Source organism: Apus apus, chromosome 1 (assembly GCF_020740795.1).
Source record: "Apus apus isolate bApuApu2 chromosome 1, bApuApu2.pri.cur, whole genome shotgun sequence".
Lineage (NCBI taxonomy): Eukaryota > Metazoa > Chordata > Aves > Apodiformes > Apodidae > Apus > Apus apus.
In genome coordinates, this window is record NC_067282.1 from 178,070,169 (window position 1) to 178,088,862 (window position 18,694).

The window sequence follows — 18,694 nt, forward strand, 5'->3', positions numbered from 1 at the left end:
ACGCTGGCAACAGTGGGTATTGATAACTGAAGCCAGCCTATGTTTGATGTCCTTGTTAAGAAGCACAATGATAAAATCTTAGCTTTTTTTTTCCTTTGTGTGTAATGCTTTTGAAGGAACCTTGCATGCTTCAGAAGGAATGCTTATGGTAAAATTACATGAAACAGCTGAGAGGAAAAGAGGAAGGTCCCATTTCATCTTGCTTCTTCTGGCTGTGCACTCTTTGGTTTGCTCTTGCTCTTGGTAGACTCTTCTTTGAGCATTTTCAACATTATTGAGCAAAGTAAGTGAGTAGTTCTGTCTGGTTAAAGAGCTGAATCAACTCATCAAAGGATTTGGCAAGCATAGAAGCCACCACAAGCAGAAGGGCAATAGTGGATAGTTGGGAATTGTGAGGTAAGGTGGAGAAAGACATGGTAACTAGACATCGCTTCTTGGTGGCAGCAAGCTACACTGGCTGAACTGTCTCTCAGAACTTTGCCTTTCACAATTTACCTTCAGATGCTGAAACTTTCCTTCCTTTTCTTTCTGTTACTCACATCTATTGTATTGGCCATTAAATTGCATGGTATATTACTTTGTGATAATTACATGTGTGATTTTGCAGGTAGAATACATTGCCTGCACTGCTATACTCTGCATAACTGTGTGGGTGTAACATTTGCTTAATGTGCAAGCTAACATTAGTTTTGCGTTGAGAACGATTATATTTGAAACTAAAAATGTTCCAGTAAGGAAAATTAATCCCTTTTGAGCCTGTTGCTTCATTGGCTTTTAAGATTAGCTAGTTTATATTATAACAACACTTAAAATAAAGGCACACAGTTTCTGTAACTAGCAGCCTTTTTTCATTTTCTTGTATTGCCATTGTAATGGTGTGTAGAGTTCTGGTACAGGGATCAGGATTCTGTTACACCAAGTATCCTATGAGTGCTTATAAAAAAAAAATAGTTCTTATTTTAGTTTTGAAAGTCATTTGTGTAACCCAGACCTTTTTCTGTGCCATCTCATTGTCATATGTCTTCAAAGTATTCTGTTTCCCCCTGAAGAATTTGGTATACTTCTTAGTCTTTGTTTTCAAAGAATATATTCCTGTAGTCTCTTCTACTAATCTACATTTTTCAGCTCTGAATTAGCTGTAAAAGACCACAATTTTATCTACCCTGTTAGAGGTTGAACAACATAGTGTCAATTGTCAATTTTGTGAATGAGACGGATTTTCTTGGTTCCTGAGCTCAGTGGGATTTCTGTGAAGCCTTTGGGATATCTGTTTGCATAACATTCATGCTGTTTTTCTGTTAGGCAGAGGAGGAAAACTCAGTGGTGACAGGATAATTTGGCAGAAACTTGATGGATGAGTTTTATAGGGCTCTGTTCTCATGGGGAGCTGGGTCCTGTGCTGTTCACCACAGACAAAAAGAGGAAATGGGTTAGGTGATAAATTTTGCTCTTAATACACATTTCTTTTCCCAAGTAGTAAGCAGGAGGGCCAACTGAAGCATTGCAGAAGAATTTTGTGATAATTAAGTGAATTGGACAAAAAAAGTGCTGTTCAGTGTTAACAAATGCAGAGAAACACAAAGAATAGACCCACTGGCTTGTACATTAACACCTGATTCGCAACTTCTCTGAGTGTTTGAAATCCCTTTAAATAATTCAGTGGCTAAATCAGTGACGCTAAAAGCAAGCAAAATACTAGGAATAAAAAAATCAATAGATAAGAGATTGAGGAAAAACTGTGATGATTTAGAAATCCATTTTTTTCCAAACTTGGGACATTTTCAAACCACCCTGTACTTCAGCACATGAAGAAGGCTAGAGTAGACCCAGCCAAGAGCTCAACAAGGGCAAACAAGGAATGAAGGACCTTTAGGAGAAAGTGAAATGTTGCTGCAGGGATGTTAAAGACCAACAATTTCAAACAGTGCTGAAACAAATCAATGGAAAAAAAAGAAAACCATAAAATGCTGTTAAACTGAGTGTACAGCGTATGACCAACTCTCCATGCTCAGATTTCTGGAAGACTGTGCTGTTTGGGTGATTACCTGTTTTTATACACTTCCCTAAGTAATTGCTTCTTGCCACTGTCAGCCAGGGTAATTGCACTAGATGGATGTTTAATCTGACCCTGACAAGTCACTCATGTGACATCAGATTTAAGGGAAAAGCTTGGTGCTTTTCCCTCAGTTTCAAATGCCTCTGCATGTGGGAGTGTTAGTAGAGTCCAAGAACTCAATCTAAGTGTTTTTATTTTGCTGTTAGCTCTTAACTATGCTTTAGTTAACAGCTTTTCTTCAGTGCTTGTGGCTACTCTGCTCCAAATATATCATCAAAATTAGCTGCTTTTGAACATATTTCAAGAATATGCTTAGCTTTATTTGTACCATTTTGATGTTTGTGTTATGGGTTAGTCCATTAAGTGCTATGCTGAAGGCTGTGCATCTTTGTTCAGCTCTGTGCATTTATTCTCTTGTTCAGTGTTTTTTGCAGCAGATGAGTACATAGATATTTTCATAGATTCTTTTTTCCCTCACCTCCTCCTTGAAGTGCCTTTGAAATAAATTGCGTAAGCTTCTGCAATTGTTTGGTTGAGTAGTGTATTTTTAAGTTTTTCTCTTTTAGTATTAGCTACTCTCTATGGGCAGCAAAAAAAAAAAAAAAAAATCAAAATCTTCACCCCAGTTTTTTCCTTTCTGCAACTCACTACAGTTAAAGATTAACAGTTCTGTTTTTCCAAACCCAGACAATTGCTATTCTCAAGTACTCATTCTAAATAACTGTATCAGCTGCTTGTCTATGTTGCATAGCCTATCTTCTGGAAGTTGGTTTGTTGAGGCAGAGAGGAACTTGGTTATTTTGACTTCTAAATGTTTAAACAAGTCATTGCTAGAAACCTAAACCAAAAATGAACAAAAAGAAGCATAGCTGCTTACTGGGCACAGCTGAACTGGCTGACAGATTATCATCTTAGTTCTCTTGCCATCAGCAATTGCAAAGGAAATTAAGTTGCTGTACTTTTCCTAGTAAACATGTTTTAATGATTCTTTAGGCTACAAGCTTATACTGACTGTAAGGATGCACAAATCTAGAGTCTTGCAAGGAACATCACTTCTTCCTGGGAGAGCTGACCCTTTCCTGAGAATTGCTCTGGCACTTTGTGTAGAAGCTGCTGTTCTTGATGTAGGAAAAAATAGAAAAACTTGTGCAATGCCAGTTTAATAAAGAAATGTTTGGGGAAAGGGAAAGGGTTGAAGTGCAGGTAAAATTATGAGAGGAAAAGTGTTAGATTATCAACAGAAATTATAATGCTCCAGGTAATACCTTGCTCTCTACACTGCCCTATCTCCATGCTGCTTAGTTTTGGGATAAACTGAATTCAGTGTAACCTGACCATCAGTCTTCAGCCAAGTCTCTGCCTTTCCAATAAGTTTTATTTTTCAAATGTCAGAAGTGGAAGCCTCAACAGTTGTACAGGGCAGCTGTGTTGTTCCAGGAACAGCATGGAACTGATGAAGCTGTACTTCCTATGGTTTGTACCCTTTCCCACCTGTGGCTCCCAATAGCTCTGTCCCCTGCGCACCCTCATAGGGCAGCCATTGACACATGCTGTGCCTGCTTTGGAGCACTAGATGTCCACACTGGATGGCCAGCTGCTGCTGAACAGCATGTGTGGTGGGTGGTAGAGCCCTATTCCCCTCTCTGTGCCTCATCCTTTACCTCAAATTTATCACAGAACTTTTAGTAATTTCCCAGGTCCATCTCTGCAACTGCAACATCTGTACAGTTAGGAAGTATTTTAGTGGGCATAAGCTTCCCTGTGGCAGTAATCCTTATCAAGGATAGTCTTCCTTTATCACAAAACAGTAAGTCAGATGCTAATGGGAAAAAAAGGCAAGACAAATACATGCAGACCCTTCAGGAATCAATCACTAAGTACTAGAGGTATTGTGCAATAAATAAAAGTGTAATTAGGAGAAACTGATGTACAAAACAATTTGTGCTGTACAGTCTGCTGCCTTCCTGATAGTCTGGGGATTGTGTGGAGAGTAGCTTGATTCATATTGAAAGGTAGACTTGATAATGAGAGGAAGAAAAGCAAGTATCTCATCATTAAGCTTCCTTGAGTAATAAGGAGAGCACTTAGGTCTGTTTGATTTGGTGTCAGCTGGGAGTTTCAGTTGGAGCGGATACTTGAGAACTGTCCTGTGCCAACCTCCCACTGTCCATCTTGGAAATAATGCAGTCCACTTGCTTCCAAGTACTTTGTTGCTGGAATGATCCATGCAACAAACTGAGACCCAACAAAACAGATTTTACATGTACTGCCTAAAAGTGCTCCAAGTGATGTAGATTTATTCATTTAGTAAAGATCAATTATTCATTAATAATTTTGTATTTATTTTAGATACAGAGTGTATTTTGGAGCCTCTGTCTCTGCCGGAAAGTCCAGGTGGTGCTGCTGCTATAGAAAATTCTCCCTACGTGCCTTGTATTTTCTGCAAAGAATGCTATCTTACAGCAGAACAAAGCCAGCTCCTGAAGCACATGATTATTGAACACAAGCTCGTCATAGCAGATATGAAACTGGTTGCAGATTTTAGAAGGTAAGAGTTGTATTGTTTAAAATGACTGTGTATCTGTGCAGATATTCTAGAAAGCATCAGAAAACTAGACATCATCTTTTTAAAATACTTTAAAATGCAGCCAGGTATTGTGGGAGGATTTTTATTACTTTTTTAATGAGCTCTTTGTTGCTGGGTTGTAAGGTTATTTTGCCATCCCACTCCCCAGCCATAAATATTACTCGTACCGGGAATCTTGAGATTATAATACACGGCAGTTCCTGTGTTAGACATTCTTTGACATATCCTAGGAACTTCCCAGGTCTTGTCGCTAATCAACAGGTTGCATACAAGCTAGAAAACTGTTTATTTCATAAAGCACAGTCTAGATGATCAGCTCTCCTAATTTTGGGTTTTATTTGTATAGGATGAGACAATATCTACCACTGTACAGTGTTGTAAAGCTGTTTATTGTATGCAGAAGCTGCTTAGTACAGGATCTCACATACTGGACTGTAACTCATTTACCCTATTTTGAGGATGCCAGTATTTCCCCACAGAAATCACATTTAAACCTTAACTATAAAATACTGTGATCTTCATACAACTGTGTCTCCTTTTACAGCTGTGTCATTGATCATCTCAGCGGGGTCACATTTGGCTTTCTCCCTCGTAACTTCCTGCAGTTGCTGGCATGGCCCCAGCTGGCTTGCTACTTCAGAGACTAGGGTCCTGCTTGGCATTTTGCTCTCATACACAGCAATGTATGGGCCAGGCAGTAGGCTAGACAATACCTGCCAGTTTGTAAATTGTTCCATTGCAGTGTTTAAATGTTATCTGGATAATTTCTCAAGTAAAAGGAGTTTTCTGGTAGGTCTTCTGTCATTAGTTGCTCAGCCACAGCCAATAACTTGTGTCTATCAAGATTAAAAAAAAAAAAAAAAATAAGATGAAATTTAGGAAATGTAAGCTATATAAATCCTTACTCAGATGTGTGAGCTTAACATTGCTTAAAATTGAAAACTGATACTTGTTTTTGTTTGGTTTTATGTTGAAAGCAGGCAGAACAAGAATGCCATGTTCTTTGGAGATAATGCTAATTTCCTCAGATAGATAAAGGGATCAGAGCTGCTCAGTCATGGACTGCCAGTTTAAGTGTCCTTGGGGGATTATTCTGCATTAATAGAAATGTATTTTTAAATCACCTTTAAAAAAATTGTCCATTTAAATTCTTTTTGCTGCTAATGCAATTGGAAGGTAGACAAATCTTACAGAAAGTGGCCCCAGGATGTGAAATGATAGAATTGTTACTCTGAAGTGTGCCTTCTCTTACTTACTGTGCAGAGTATCAGTAAAATAGTCTAATACTATGCACAAAAAAAAGAAGTGTAATCTGAGGTGTTAAACAGAAGTGTGGGGAAAAAAAGGGAAATAACTACGAAAACACATAGTATTTTTTTTACAGTTATCAGTGAGTTACAGTCCGTCTTTGGAATACATTTCTTGACAGAACTACAAGATGTGGAGAATCCAGAGAAGAGCAATGCTTTTTTTTTTTTTTTAACTTAGAAGAATAAAGAAAAGTTGGCATTAGGGCAAGGGGAAGAAATAAGGAGAATAAGCTTCCACTGCATGACTAGACATGATCAGTCATGGACACTAATCACTCATTCTTTCTCCCTGAAAGTATGACAAGGCTTTGGCTTTATTTGATCATTGATTATTTGGGTTAAGTCTTATGATAGTAAATCCTTTAACAGTAAGTTTCATGGTGCAGGCAGTTATGGTTAGGTGAGTTTGGCTGAATGGTTTTCATTTATTTCAGTGCAGGGGACAGACAAAATGACATCCTGAAATCCCTTCATTTGCACATTTCTGTCCTAAAAGCTCAAGGATGACTTATTCTGGAAGACTTGATGTTCCATGTTGCAGCAAAACTGGTTCATCATGCATTATAAACAGTGGAGTAGGTGGGGGAGAACAACATGCTCACCTCTCACTTACTGACATCTCATGACACCCCTGGATGAGCTTCAGCCACGCATGCTGATTTCACTGTGTTTAGCTGTCTGCTGTACTGGAGGTCAATCCTCCCCATGTCAAAATTAGCAGAAGCAAGTATGTGCTGATTCCTTGGCTGCTGCAGTTAAGGTTCTTGTATAGTAAGCTAGATGATAATTAGAGGTAAAATGAGCCACCATGGGATATGATAGCTGTGGCAAGTAAACTTTTGGATTGCACAAGTTTTAAGAGTTACAACTATTTAGAAATGTCCTCATAATAATGATATCTGCTTTTTTTATTACTCTTTTTTGAATTTGATGGCATCTAAATAGGAAGCTGTCGATGAATAGTTAGCCAGTATCTTAACAATGCTCACAATTTATATCACACATATACTTGTGACTAATTAGCATAAGGTTTGCTTCATTCTCTTCATCATATAATGGAAGGTGATAATTTCTTCTTGGTTAGACTGTAGCTTCTAGTTCAGAGGAAACCTAATCTCAGTTGGGGTCTGTTAGTGCTGTTATATTACAATAGTCCAATAAAGTTTCTAAACAGCTGTAGTTGATGGGTTAAATCTTCAAGATGCATTTCGGACTGTCCTTATTCTGTCTGCTATCCCACCCCTAAGTGTTTGGGGACTTCGGGTTTTTTGACTTTCTAGTTGTCTGCCAAGTTACAGCTTTTACTGTGACTCCACAGGAGACCTGCCCAAACCTCACTTTTGACAAGTTGATGTGTTCACCGAGTTTCAGATTCCTCCCTGCATCTTCCAGAACACAGACCACAGTATTTTGGGAATTAGAGAGTACTCTGTAGTGTATCTTTTTAGTAAAGATGCATCTGATCGGCACTTCTGTCTGAAGATGTGAATAGGTCACTTTGTTTATGTGAAGAAGCTTAATGCAAATCTGTCTTACTGAGTTATTCACTTTGACAGGAAGCTTAGACCTAGTTTTAATGAAGCTGAATGAATTTAATGAATTGGAAAACTAGATTAAAGGCAGAAAAAACAGAGATGGGAATTAAAAAAAAAAAATAACAAACACAAAATACTCTTGAAGAATTTAGAGGATGGAAAAAATGAAGGCTGATCAACTGCTTATTAAACTTTTTTGTTGTTTCCTTTTTCACTAATCATCTCCCGCTTGTTTTTAAAGATACATCTTGTACTGGAAGAGGAGGTTTGCCGAGCAGCCCATCACAGACTTTTGTAGTGTGATAAGAACAAATACGGAAGCTCCATTAGGTAAGTATGCTGCTTGCTTACTCTCTGTTGGCTGCATCATGTGATAATTTCTGGCATATACTGCTGCCAAGTGTAAAGTAATCTGACACTAAGTCAGAACACCACAGAAGTAATGTTTAACTCTTAACCACATATATAAACTTATCTTTTCAAAGGATTGCAACATGTGCTTCAGCAATATCATCAAGGTATGGTTACAAAGACTGCCATTTTCTGGGATCCAACACAAAGCTGTGCTGTGTTGGCACAATGGGACTTTCCATCATAAGGACAGTGATGACTGCAAAGGAAGTGTTTTTCTCAGAAGTACCTGATGCAATCCTTTGGCTTCCCCTTTTCTAACAGAAAAATATAGTTTGCCTGGAAGCAGGTAGGAGAATGTTAGGTCTTTCTTGCATCCTTAATTCTCCATGGAGAGCTTAAAAAAGAGGAAGAAATGCCAGTGTCAGAGATAGCTAGAAGATGAAAACTGAGTACAAAATTTATCTAAACAAATTATTTTAATTATTCTAATTAATTTCAAGACAAATAATCCTAGAAAACACGCAAATTACTCCAAAGGCCATAATTGCAGTTCTTTTACATATGTATGAGTTTGCTTCTGAAAATTTAACACCACTCAGTCTGAAAATTGCAAATCAAGCACCTGAATACCAGAGCTTACCAGAATTAAAAATCATCAATGGCCCTTCCAGAGGGCCATAGCTGATAACTATGTTTCTGATAGCTCAGAAATCAGAGGGTTTCTCTTCTTCACACAGGCTTCTGTGTGATAAGATGGGAATGGCAGAAATCCAGCAAGTTTAAAATTGTAAAAGTCTTAACAGTTCACCAACCTCATAACCCTTTGATTTTTATTTTCTTACATGTTGAGCAATTTTAAGGTAATTCATTTAAGTAATATTTGTTTTATCATTAAATTTGATATGAACAGAAATATTTTTTACTGGTTAGTAAACATAAAACACATAAGTAGAAATATAAATAAGGCAAGTCTCATTGTTTCTATAGATGGAATGAGATCTTATGGTAAGGCTATACCAAATTATGATAACTACTGAAAACTGATGATTACTTAGGGAAAAAACTAAAAATCAAACATGCAAGATAAAATGAACAATGATTTCATGCTTCTTTAATGCTGACTTTATACTGTGACCAATATGAATAATTAAAATAGTTTTGTGTCTCCAGAAGAATCATCTTAAAAAAGAGTAAAGCTGGTAGTGAGGCAAACCTGTACAAGACTTTTGCCTTTAGACTGCAATATAAATTATGTAAAGGTCTTATAAATTTGTATATACAAATACTTAAGCATGTTTAATTACATTATGATATTAAAATAACTGACTTTTATAAATTAAAAAACACATTCCCACATTCTTAGCACATTCCAAAGGTTTAGCAAATTATGTGCCGGAAATAATAAAAGCAGCTGCAAATTCCCATTTCCTTACCCACACTTCCTAATCTCTTAACAGAAGAACAGGATAATTATTTTCTTCTGTGTGATGTTTTACCAGAAGACAGATTACTTAGAGAACAGCTTCAGCAAAAGAGACTGGTAAGCAATTACATTTGTTTCACTGTTCACTGTTCAGGTGAACAGTTCCACGGTATGATAATGGAACTCAGGGAGCATTTTAAGTGAAGGCAGTTTTTGCTAGACTGCAAAATTCTTATAATTTTTTTTAAGCTCCTTTCCCTAGCTGCTGCAGAAAAATACACAAACTCCTTGTTTATAGATTTTTTTCCTTGGAATAAATTTACAGGTTGATTTTCAGTGTTCCATACAAGTGGAAAGTATGCCTAGAGAACTGAAAAAGGCTGAGTGTGCTGGGCATTTTTCTTCTTGCAAGAATCTCCAATGCATTGTCGCACTATCTTCTGTGTAATAATAATATATCTAGGGAAATTAGCAAAATAAAACTCAGTCTGCAATACTGTGAAAAGAGGTTATACTTATTTACAAAATCTTCAAGCAAGTTGTTTTTGTGCTTTCGCACTCTCTCACCCAGATTTCCTTAATTCATACTTGCATACTCAGAAACACTATGGTGTGTGAATGGAGTAAGTCTGGCTACTGTTATTTCTGTGAGATGGAAAGGACAAGAAATGCCAGCTGCTGAGTCCTCATGAACCCCTCTGGTTCTTCTTGCTTTGTGAAAGCAACCTGGTGCTTTGGACAAACTTCTCATATCTTTTCAGAGTTACCAGTTCTGAATGGATGGTCCCTCACATTAAGCTCTTGCTGACTTCATCTTCTATGAGATTTGGTCCATGTTGCTGGCCACTGGGTGGGGTTTTTTTGTTCTGCTTTGTTTTCTTGTTTGAAATATACATCTTGAGTCTTTTTGCTGTTGGGCTAATTCAGAAATTAATGTTATGGAACATGTAGCAACCTTGTTGTCAATTTCCTCATGTTAGGAGGCAGGGTCTTCTGCTAACAAGTCATCTGTACTGTGAGCTGTTTGTGAGTGCAGGGCTTTTGGTCATGACATAAATATGCCCCTTAGCTTACTGGTGGCAGCTATGCCCTGGGAATTGTCAATATTGGCCTTTTAATCCTTTGTTATGATGTTTCTTCTTATATTTCTATTACAAGTCTGTACATGCAGCATGCAGTTAAAGACACCTTAAATCATAAGCATTCAGAATTAAGGAGATGCATACAAAGAACAAATTCTAGTCCCAAGAAAAACTGGAATTGGCAGGCAAAATCCATTTGGTTCAACTACATTGCAACTGCTGTTAAAATCATGTCAAAGTCATGTGCTGCAGCTCAAGACAGACGACTAACAAATCCCCAAAACCTATGCAGTACATAGAGGTCTTGCACAGCTCTCCATAGGATCCCAGCTCCTGCAAAGGAGAGTTGTGGTGGTTTTGCCACTTAGGATTTCCTAGAAAAAAGCATCTGATGCACTCATGCCTAGAATGCTTCTCTTACAATTTATGCTATGGAAAGCCATCCTAGATTGGTAAAAAGGTTGGTCTAAATGAGTATCTTATCCTTGTCAACAGCAAAGTGTCTATGGTATTTGCCCTCTTCTGCTCTGGTGGTGATTTTTTCTCAAAATATTTTCCTAGACTTCAGCAATTGGCAGCTCACAGATTTCTAATTTCAGCAGCATTGTGTCTCTGATTCTTAACACAATAGATTTTTCTTTCATGAATCTGCAACTCTGGACCCACACAAACTTACAGTATCCACTGCTTACTGCAGCAGTGGGTTGCACAGCTTAACTACACACTGGGAGAGAACCATTTTTGGGAGAGCCCTTTTGAATCACACCAGCCTCACCTGATTTTTTTTTTGTATTAGGAAAGGTGGTGAACAATCCATCCTTTATCTTACCCGAACCATTCATTATTTGTCTCCTGATTTACTTACATTTTGTCTTTCTTTAGTCATGTGCTGCAGTGTACCCTCAGAGCAAAGACAGCCAGCAGCCTCCTGGGCTGCATTAAGAAGAGTTTTGCCAGCAGGTCAAGGGAGGTGATCCTTCCCCGCTACTCAGTACTAGAAAGACCAGTTCTGGAGTGCTAAGTCAAGTGCTGGGCTCCCCAGCACAAGAAAAATAAGGACTTACTTGAGCAAGTCCAGTCCAGGGTCACAATGATGATTAAGGGAGTGTAATATCCTTCATGTAAGGGAGGCTGAGAGAACTTGGAACTGTCAAGCCTGGAAGACAAGGCTCAGAGGGATCTTATAAATGTGCATTGGAATGAAGAACACAGACTCAGATTCTTCTTAGCAGAGCCCACCAACAGAACAAGTAGCAATAGACGTGAATTAAAAATCAGGAAATTCCCTCTGAAAGCAAGAAAACACTTTTACTTTGAGTGTGGTCAAACACTAGAAGAAGTTGCCCAGAGGGATTGCAGAGTTTTCATCTGTGGAGATATTTGAAACACAACTAGACACTCTCCTGGGCAACCATGTCTAGGTGACCCAGCTTGGGAATGGGAGTTGGACTAGTTGCTCTCAACAGGGCAAGATAGCAGATGAGATGTATAGGCATGAAACCAGATTTATTGCAGAGTACCGGGGTCTTAACAATTGAACTAACAAGGCATAAATTGGAGTGTTAAGATAATTGGGATAACAAAACAGGTAATGAAACAAAAAGGTATCTTAACAATAAAATGCACAATAGTCAGTTAGCTGGCAGCTGCTGCATACAGGTTAACCCTCTGACTACTAGCAACTCAGTTATTAACAGGCCTTGCGATAACACGATTGCAATCTTTTAAAAGGATCCTAAAGTCTTTAAGTTCCAAAGCTTAAAAATTAAAGCTTTTATTAAGATTTAAAGCTAGCTAATGAAGACATGAACAAGAATTCATATATAGGGCTTTGATATCTCCTACCCTTTATTTTATTTCATTCGGGTGTGCTTTTCTCTCAACCTCTTGAGGAGTAACCACTCAAGCAGGCATCCCCACTGGAAGGAAGAAGGTCCAGCTCAGCTCCTAGAGAAAATGTACAGGAGTCTTTCTGAACAAAGATGGGACGAGGCTTTTATAGAATAAAGTGATTGGCTGCTATCATTTAACTACTTAGACATACTTCCAAAATAAACTATTGGAGAGCAAAAGGAAAACTTGGGGGGGGGGAACAAGAAAGCCTTTTTTTTCCACCAAGCAAACTCTTTTATCTGTTCATTCTTGCTTTGTTTGTGGTTTGGCATAGCTATGCAGGAGAGCAGATGACATTACAGACATCAACGTGGCCTTCTCTTTGTACTTCCAAGGTTGTTACCAGTTCAGAGTTTGTCATCGCCTTTCCTTTCCCATTGGAATATTTCCACTCCAGGCCAGGGATAGTGAAACTGAGAGGCAGAGAGCAATAGAATCACAAAGGGAAATTGAGGCAGGCGCACTGAGGTAGAGTGTCCTGCTACAGTGGTTCAGTGATTTGAGGCTAAGGATGCTATTTGATGGTTCTTCACTGTGCATCATTGTTGCACTTCTGTGTACCTTTTCCAGGTTCCTGTGATCTCTTTGTGGTTATGAAAACATCTTGACTATTGCATGTGGGCAGAAAGTGTCATAACAACGTTCATTTCCCTATCTTAGATCATATTTGTGGCTGTGAGGAAGGGAAGATGTTTGTGATTGAGCATGCAGCTAATGTTTTCATAGAACTGTCTGTTGTAATAGTAACTCCTGACTCCTACACATTGGATTACTAGGCATTCATTTCTGGTTCTGTGGTGTTTTGTGCTATGCAGTCCTATTCCCACAAGGCTTTCTCTTCACTGCCAGTGTCAAGGGCGTACTGAGTCCTTTGGCCAGGTGAGCCGCCTCTTCTTCTCTGCTAATAGATGTTTCCTCAAATTCAGAAGAGTGCAGGGTTTAGACAAATGCAAATGCTGGTTTTGTTTAAATAGTAATTAAGTTAGAAAATAAAGAGGTATACATTCTTATTTTGGTGTGAAAGCAGCCTTTGCTATTAACACTCTTTTCAATATCAGAATTGTATCTTCAGTTTTTAAAGAAGGATTTTGTGAAATCAAGCTGCAGCTGTAGTTGGGGCTGATGGAGTCACTACTTTAGTCACAGCAATAAAGTCTGTTTAGTTTTTTATTTCCTTTTGCTGCAATCCGAGTGTCGACTTGCAAGTTAAATAGTTATTTTGCTTTGTAATGTCTTTTACCTTCAGACAAGTCCAGCATTTAAGAGTGAGCTGGCAAGTGGACTCATGTGAGTTGTGCCGAATTAAAGACCAGAACTATAGAACTTTAGGTGTTTTTTCTGCAGAAATCTAACTGCCATCTCCAACAGCAAGCCCAATGAAGGACAAATGTTGTCTTTAAAATGTGCTAGCTGAAGCATTTCATTTTGCAGTTTTGAAACTCCAGTTTAGCAGTTTCAAGCACAGCAGCAGGGGAGCTAGCCGAGGTGGGTGTCGTGCAGACACATTATGGTGACTGTGATGTATTGAGAGAGGCCAAGGAATGAGTCTGAACTAGGTTAGAGAGCACTGCTTGCTGAAATAGCTGACAAGACTGTGTAATACAAAAGAGATACAATCTTTTGGAAAAACACAGGCTTAACAAAGAATTCCTAGTTGTGAAGCAGTGGAACCAGGCAGGGAAGTCCAGGCAGCAAAACTCATGTTAGAAGAGGCAGTGTCAGTATAAGCCATTTGGTCTTTAAGATGGTTCTGAAAAAGGTAAAAACCCCAAACCTATTATTTGAAAATACACACTTCCTAACATGGCATTGACCTTCTCTTGCTCTCAGGTTTACAGCTATTCTCCTGTCATGTGACTGGTAGTTTTAGATTAAGAGGCTACTACTGAAGAGGAGTCTTCATCAAAACTGGAAAAGAGACAAGGGATGTTACTGGTTTCCCAGGATGATCTGTTTGTACAATGCCCAGTTTGCCATGAGCTTAAGCTGAAACAAGGTTCAAGAAGCTGAAGCTGTGCATTGCAAGGGATAGAGATGCTAGCCTAATTTCACATAATGCAGTATCTGAAGTGCTTACAGTGTATCTTAAAATGTTAGCATGCTAATACATACATCTGAAATTCTATATGTCCTTTTTTCGCTATATCTGCTACTTAATTGCTTTTCTCGAGCACTCTGGAACATTACCCATCCTCCATGGGTGTTTGAAGAGTTGTTACCCCTTCTTTTGTCTGTTTTTGGTCTCTTCCTACATTAAGTAGGATTCTTCATCATTTCTTTCTAATGTGTTTGAAGGCAGGAGAAGGTTGGTTTTTGCTCTTCTGTTTTACTGTGTTAGTCTGTCTCCATCTTCTTTTGGTTGTCTTAGAGCAAAAAAGCTTCACTTGTCTCCCACTTCAACTTGGCAGCCCACTGTACATGTCTACAGTAATTTCAATCCTTTTTCTTTTCATGCATCTTCACAGTTAGAGTTTTCATCACATCTTGAAGCTCTTCCTCAATTTTTAAATTGACTCAGCTTCCTGAACAAACTGTAGGAATGTCTTCTACATCAGTGTTACAGTACCCTTCAATAACACTGATTACACAATTCAAAGGTGGTTTTTATTCTCTAGGCAAGAGGCAAGAGAGTACTGCTTGAAGTAGGAGAACTGAATACAGTGATCAGTAAGGAGAGAAGCTGGATATAAAAGTTAGTAGACAAGCTGTTGATATACAGATAAGATTGCAGGTGTTTACAGAGACATGTAGTTTCTTATATCATGATTCTTTATAAATATTTTTTTCCTATTCAGCAGCTGCAGACATAATCTAAAGTTCATCAGCCAATATTTAAGGAAACTGTAGACACAAAATGAAATGTTATTTTATTTCACTCTAATAGTAGTTTATCCTAATGATGTATATAAGTGTCAAATAAATAATGTGCTTGGCAACTTTTTCAAGACTGTAGTGCATCTTACGTACCAGCAATCCTGGTCTTTGTCTCAGTGTACTGTAGTGGTTTGTTTTATTGCCAGTAAATTGTGTAAGCAGCTTCTTGCTGTGATCTGTCAGCAAGATTTTTTTTGTTTTGAGGGGTTTTTTAACCAGAATCTGCTCACTAGCCTACAGCAAAAGCTATTTTCTGTGAGCACTCAGCAGGGGAATGTAACTCTTATTTTAACTGGAAGAAACTACAACTAAAGATAGACACTGTGTGTTAGAGGCATCACCTAGGAGAGCTTGATAAAATATATTTTGTTATTGTGAGCTTGCTATCTAAAATTATTTCCATGCAAATTCACACTCAAGTTACTGTCTCTGGTAGTACCTTATTTCCTAGGCAGACACTCTGATTTCAGTAGCATTAATGAGTCCATTATCATAACAGAAGGAATGTGGTCTGTGATCATGCACTCTTCACAACAGTGTGACTGAGTGCTCAGATACTTGAGTCCTTTGCACTGTAACAGTTGTGAAATTTCCCCTTCAAAGGAGCATCTTTAAGCACACTACCTCCCCAGAGCATAGAGCACCATTTGTAAAATGCTTTCATTTGAAGTTCTCTGAAGTGATCGTTTGTATAACATGCTGTCTTTCTAGTCTCTTTCCTAGATAAGATGAGAGTGAAGGACCAGAACTGGCAAAGTAGATGCACACAAGAACCCCAAACTACAATACGCTCTTGCCCCAATCCAGCCCAGTACTGAAATACTTGAAGTTGAGACTACTTGTATGCTTAAGTCTTTGGACTAGAGGCTTTGGACTTTGCCTTGTTAGGGCTTCTGACAGTATTTTATTTTTTTTTTTTTGGTCGTGAACATCTTATAAAAGATACTGTTGTTAGCTCTGTTTTACAGACTTAACTGCAGAACCCATCCTCCGCTGCACAAATGGACTGAGGAATGATAAATTAAAGTCTCACTGCAGTCAAAGTCTCTGCATGATCTTGTCCCAAACTGCACTGTGTGATCTGCCTCCATGCCTGGATTCCTTATGTATCAGAAGTGGTGTGATTATAAAGAGACAAATTTTGGAAAAAGGAGTAATGTGTTTTTGTTGGACCAACTGATATAATTGGTAAAAGCAAGCAAACTTTTGACCACCAATTCTTTCTTCAGATTGGAATCAAAAGCAGCAAAACCTGCACTGAGTACTGTTTGTGAATGGCTGATTGTCTTGGATAATCAGTCATACACAGTCATGCATTTAAATAGCTATGTAAATTACTTATTGGCCTTGTTAGTAAAGGAGTTAGGATTTTTAAAAAGCAGTGATTTGAGAGCAATAAAGATGGAAAATTTAGCACCTGGCATACAGTGTCTGTTGGAGGGAAGGGCAGCAGGAATTACAGTATGTCCTGTCCCATTCACTGGGTTTCAAGGGATGTGAATCTTTTTTATACGCTAAAAAGTGCGCAAGTGCCGTCTCGGTGGCGTTGTCTGGTGATAAAAGAAGCGACGTCAAATGGCCTAGAGGAACCACAACAAATGCTTTATTAAGAGCTCATTAGTTAGATATTAATGGCAAGCAACAGCAAAGTTGTTGACACACAATGACTACTCCTGTAACCAGTGAATGGATCGAACTAGGGAAAACGGCTAGGATGTTGTAACCCTTTAACTAGTAGAAGAAAAGGAGAAGAAAGAAAGACTGAAAGATGGATGAGAAGATAGGACAGATATTACCACCCTTCCTTCTAGCGAGGTCTTTTCCAGCGTGTTATCCAGCTCTGCCAGCCTCCAGCTGCACAGACATTCCAGAGACTTCTGTGAATGGGACTGGGGAAGGGGGCTTCTTCCAAGGCGAGCCCAGGTGGTCAGTGCAGGTGCAGAGCAGTGGCTGGAAATTTTCCAGGGAAGGCAAGCCAGAGAGGAGCAGGGGGGAGGGATAGCCTGCAATCCTGCCTGTGCTGCTCATGCTTGCCTTGTTTAAGACTCAGCCAGGGATGTTCCACATACCCTTGCAGGTCACCGAACAGTCTCTTGACACAGTATCAGAAATTCTAATATGCCATAAAACCACCTGTCCAAAGTCCATAGTTTTTGGTATTCAATGGAGTTAGTTTCTGGTTTTACCTTTTGAAGGTATTTTGTATATCTTGAATGTCTCGTGAACTATATACCAGAGACAAAGTAATTGTTTAGGGAAAAGTGCTTACTAGCTGCAAGTACGCATTTTTCATCTTTTAGTGATTATCAGTGTGGATTCTTGCTGACACGCGTAGTGCTTAAGTGCTTCTGGAAAAAACAAAAAACAACCAACAAAAAACACCAACAAGTAATTTCTTCCAAAATATTGCTTCCTAGGAGAAGAATAGGCACTTTTTTTTTCCAGGCACATTTTAAATTAACATGTCCTAGGAGAAAATCTGAACTCCTCACAACCCTAAACTGAGAATCATGAACATGCAGGGCATTTTTCTAGACTCCAAATTACAAGTTGTCATGCAATTGATCAAATTTCCTTTCTATTAGCAGTTTAGTGTGCTGATATATTTAAAGATGGGCATCCTGGTATAAACACTTGCACATCCTTACCACGTTTTGTTTCTTTGTTTGTTTTATTATTTAAAACACAGGATGGATAGTATTTTGTAATTAGTTTGAATTTTCTTATAGTAGATCACCTATATAGTAGAAAGTGTACAACTAACAACTATAGAAGAGGTTTTTTCCCAACAGAAAGAAGGGGAATTGGATTAAAACTGAATGTTACTTTATTGACTACATTAAGTATTCCTGCAAAACAACTGCATTTTTGTTGCATGTACGTATTATCAGTAGTATCCAGCTTCCATTTGCTGTGTTTAAAAGGGATCAAGCACTATGTCCTATAGAGTTTTCCTAAAGCTAGGAGGTTGCTAACTGCCAGAGTCATATCTTCCGCTTATTTGAGCTAGGCTCTGTCTAAATATGTGCTTCCAAGAACTTGTCATCTAGCAGTATGTATTTTGACAATGCCTCGTTGATCCCGTAAGCTTCATGTGGCTTGTAGAGACAAAGAGTTAACACTAAAAGGCTCTGTAATTTACGTTGGACTTTGTATCAGTGGGGATATCCATCCTGTCAATATTTGTTTCACAACTAATTTGGCAGTCTTCATGACAGTAAAGGGGTTTGTGGGTTGTTTTGGTTTTTTTAGCAAATCATAGAATACTGCAGAAAGAGTGGTGGTCAAATAGCTGACAGAACTTCTCACAAAAGATAAAAAGAATGGAGGTCAGGAAGTATTCAACAAACTGTATTGAAATTGTAATTAAATGCCAATATCACGCTATGGCATTTGTGTCACTTTTATAGTGTTTACCTTTTCTGTCTATGCTCAATTATTTTATTAATTGTGGGAAAAGGTAACTAAAATGTGTGTTTTGTGATGTTTGCTTTTTCATCAAGTAACTTTGCCCTCTCATTCTCTGACACTTTAATATTCTATGATTCTATGATATGACACATTATCCTGAAAAAGTTTT

The 18,694-nt window shown here is 38.3% G+C and overlaps 1 protein-coding gene across 2 annotated transcripts in view; it reads left to right on the plus strand.

Annotated features, from left to right (window-relative positions):
- The window catches only part of ZNF277 (zinc finger protein 277), a 51,639-nt gene that overhangs the window by 13,381 nt on the left and 19,564 nt on the right, over positions 1–18,694 (plus strand). For both annotated transcript variants that reach the window (XM_051626563.1, XM_051626571.1), the window contains exons 2-4: positions 4,406–4,604; positions 7,730–7,818; positions 9,300–9,382. In XM_051626563.1, coding sequence (XP_051482523.1) covers positions 4,406–4,604; positions 7,730–7,818; positions 9,300–9,382 — 371 coding nt within the window. The remainder of the gene's footprint in view (positions 1–4,405; positions 4,605–7,729; positions 7,819–9,299; positions 9,383–18,694) is intronic.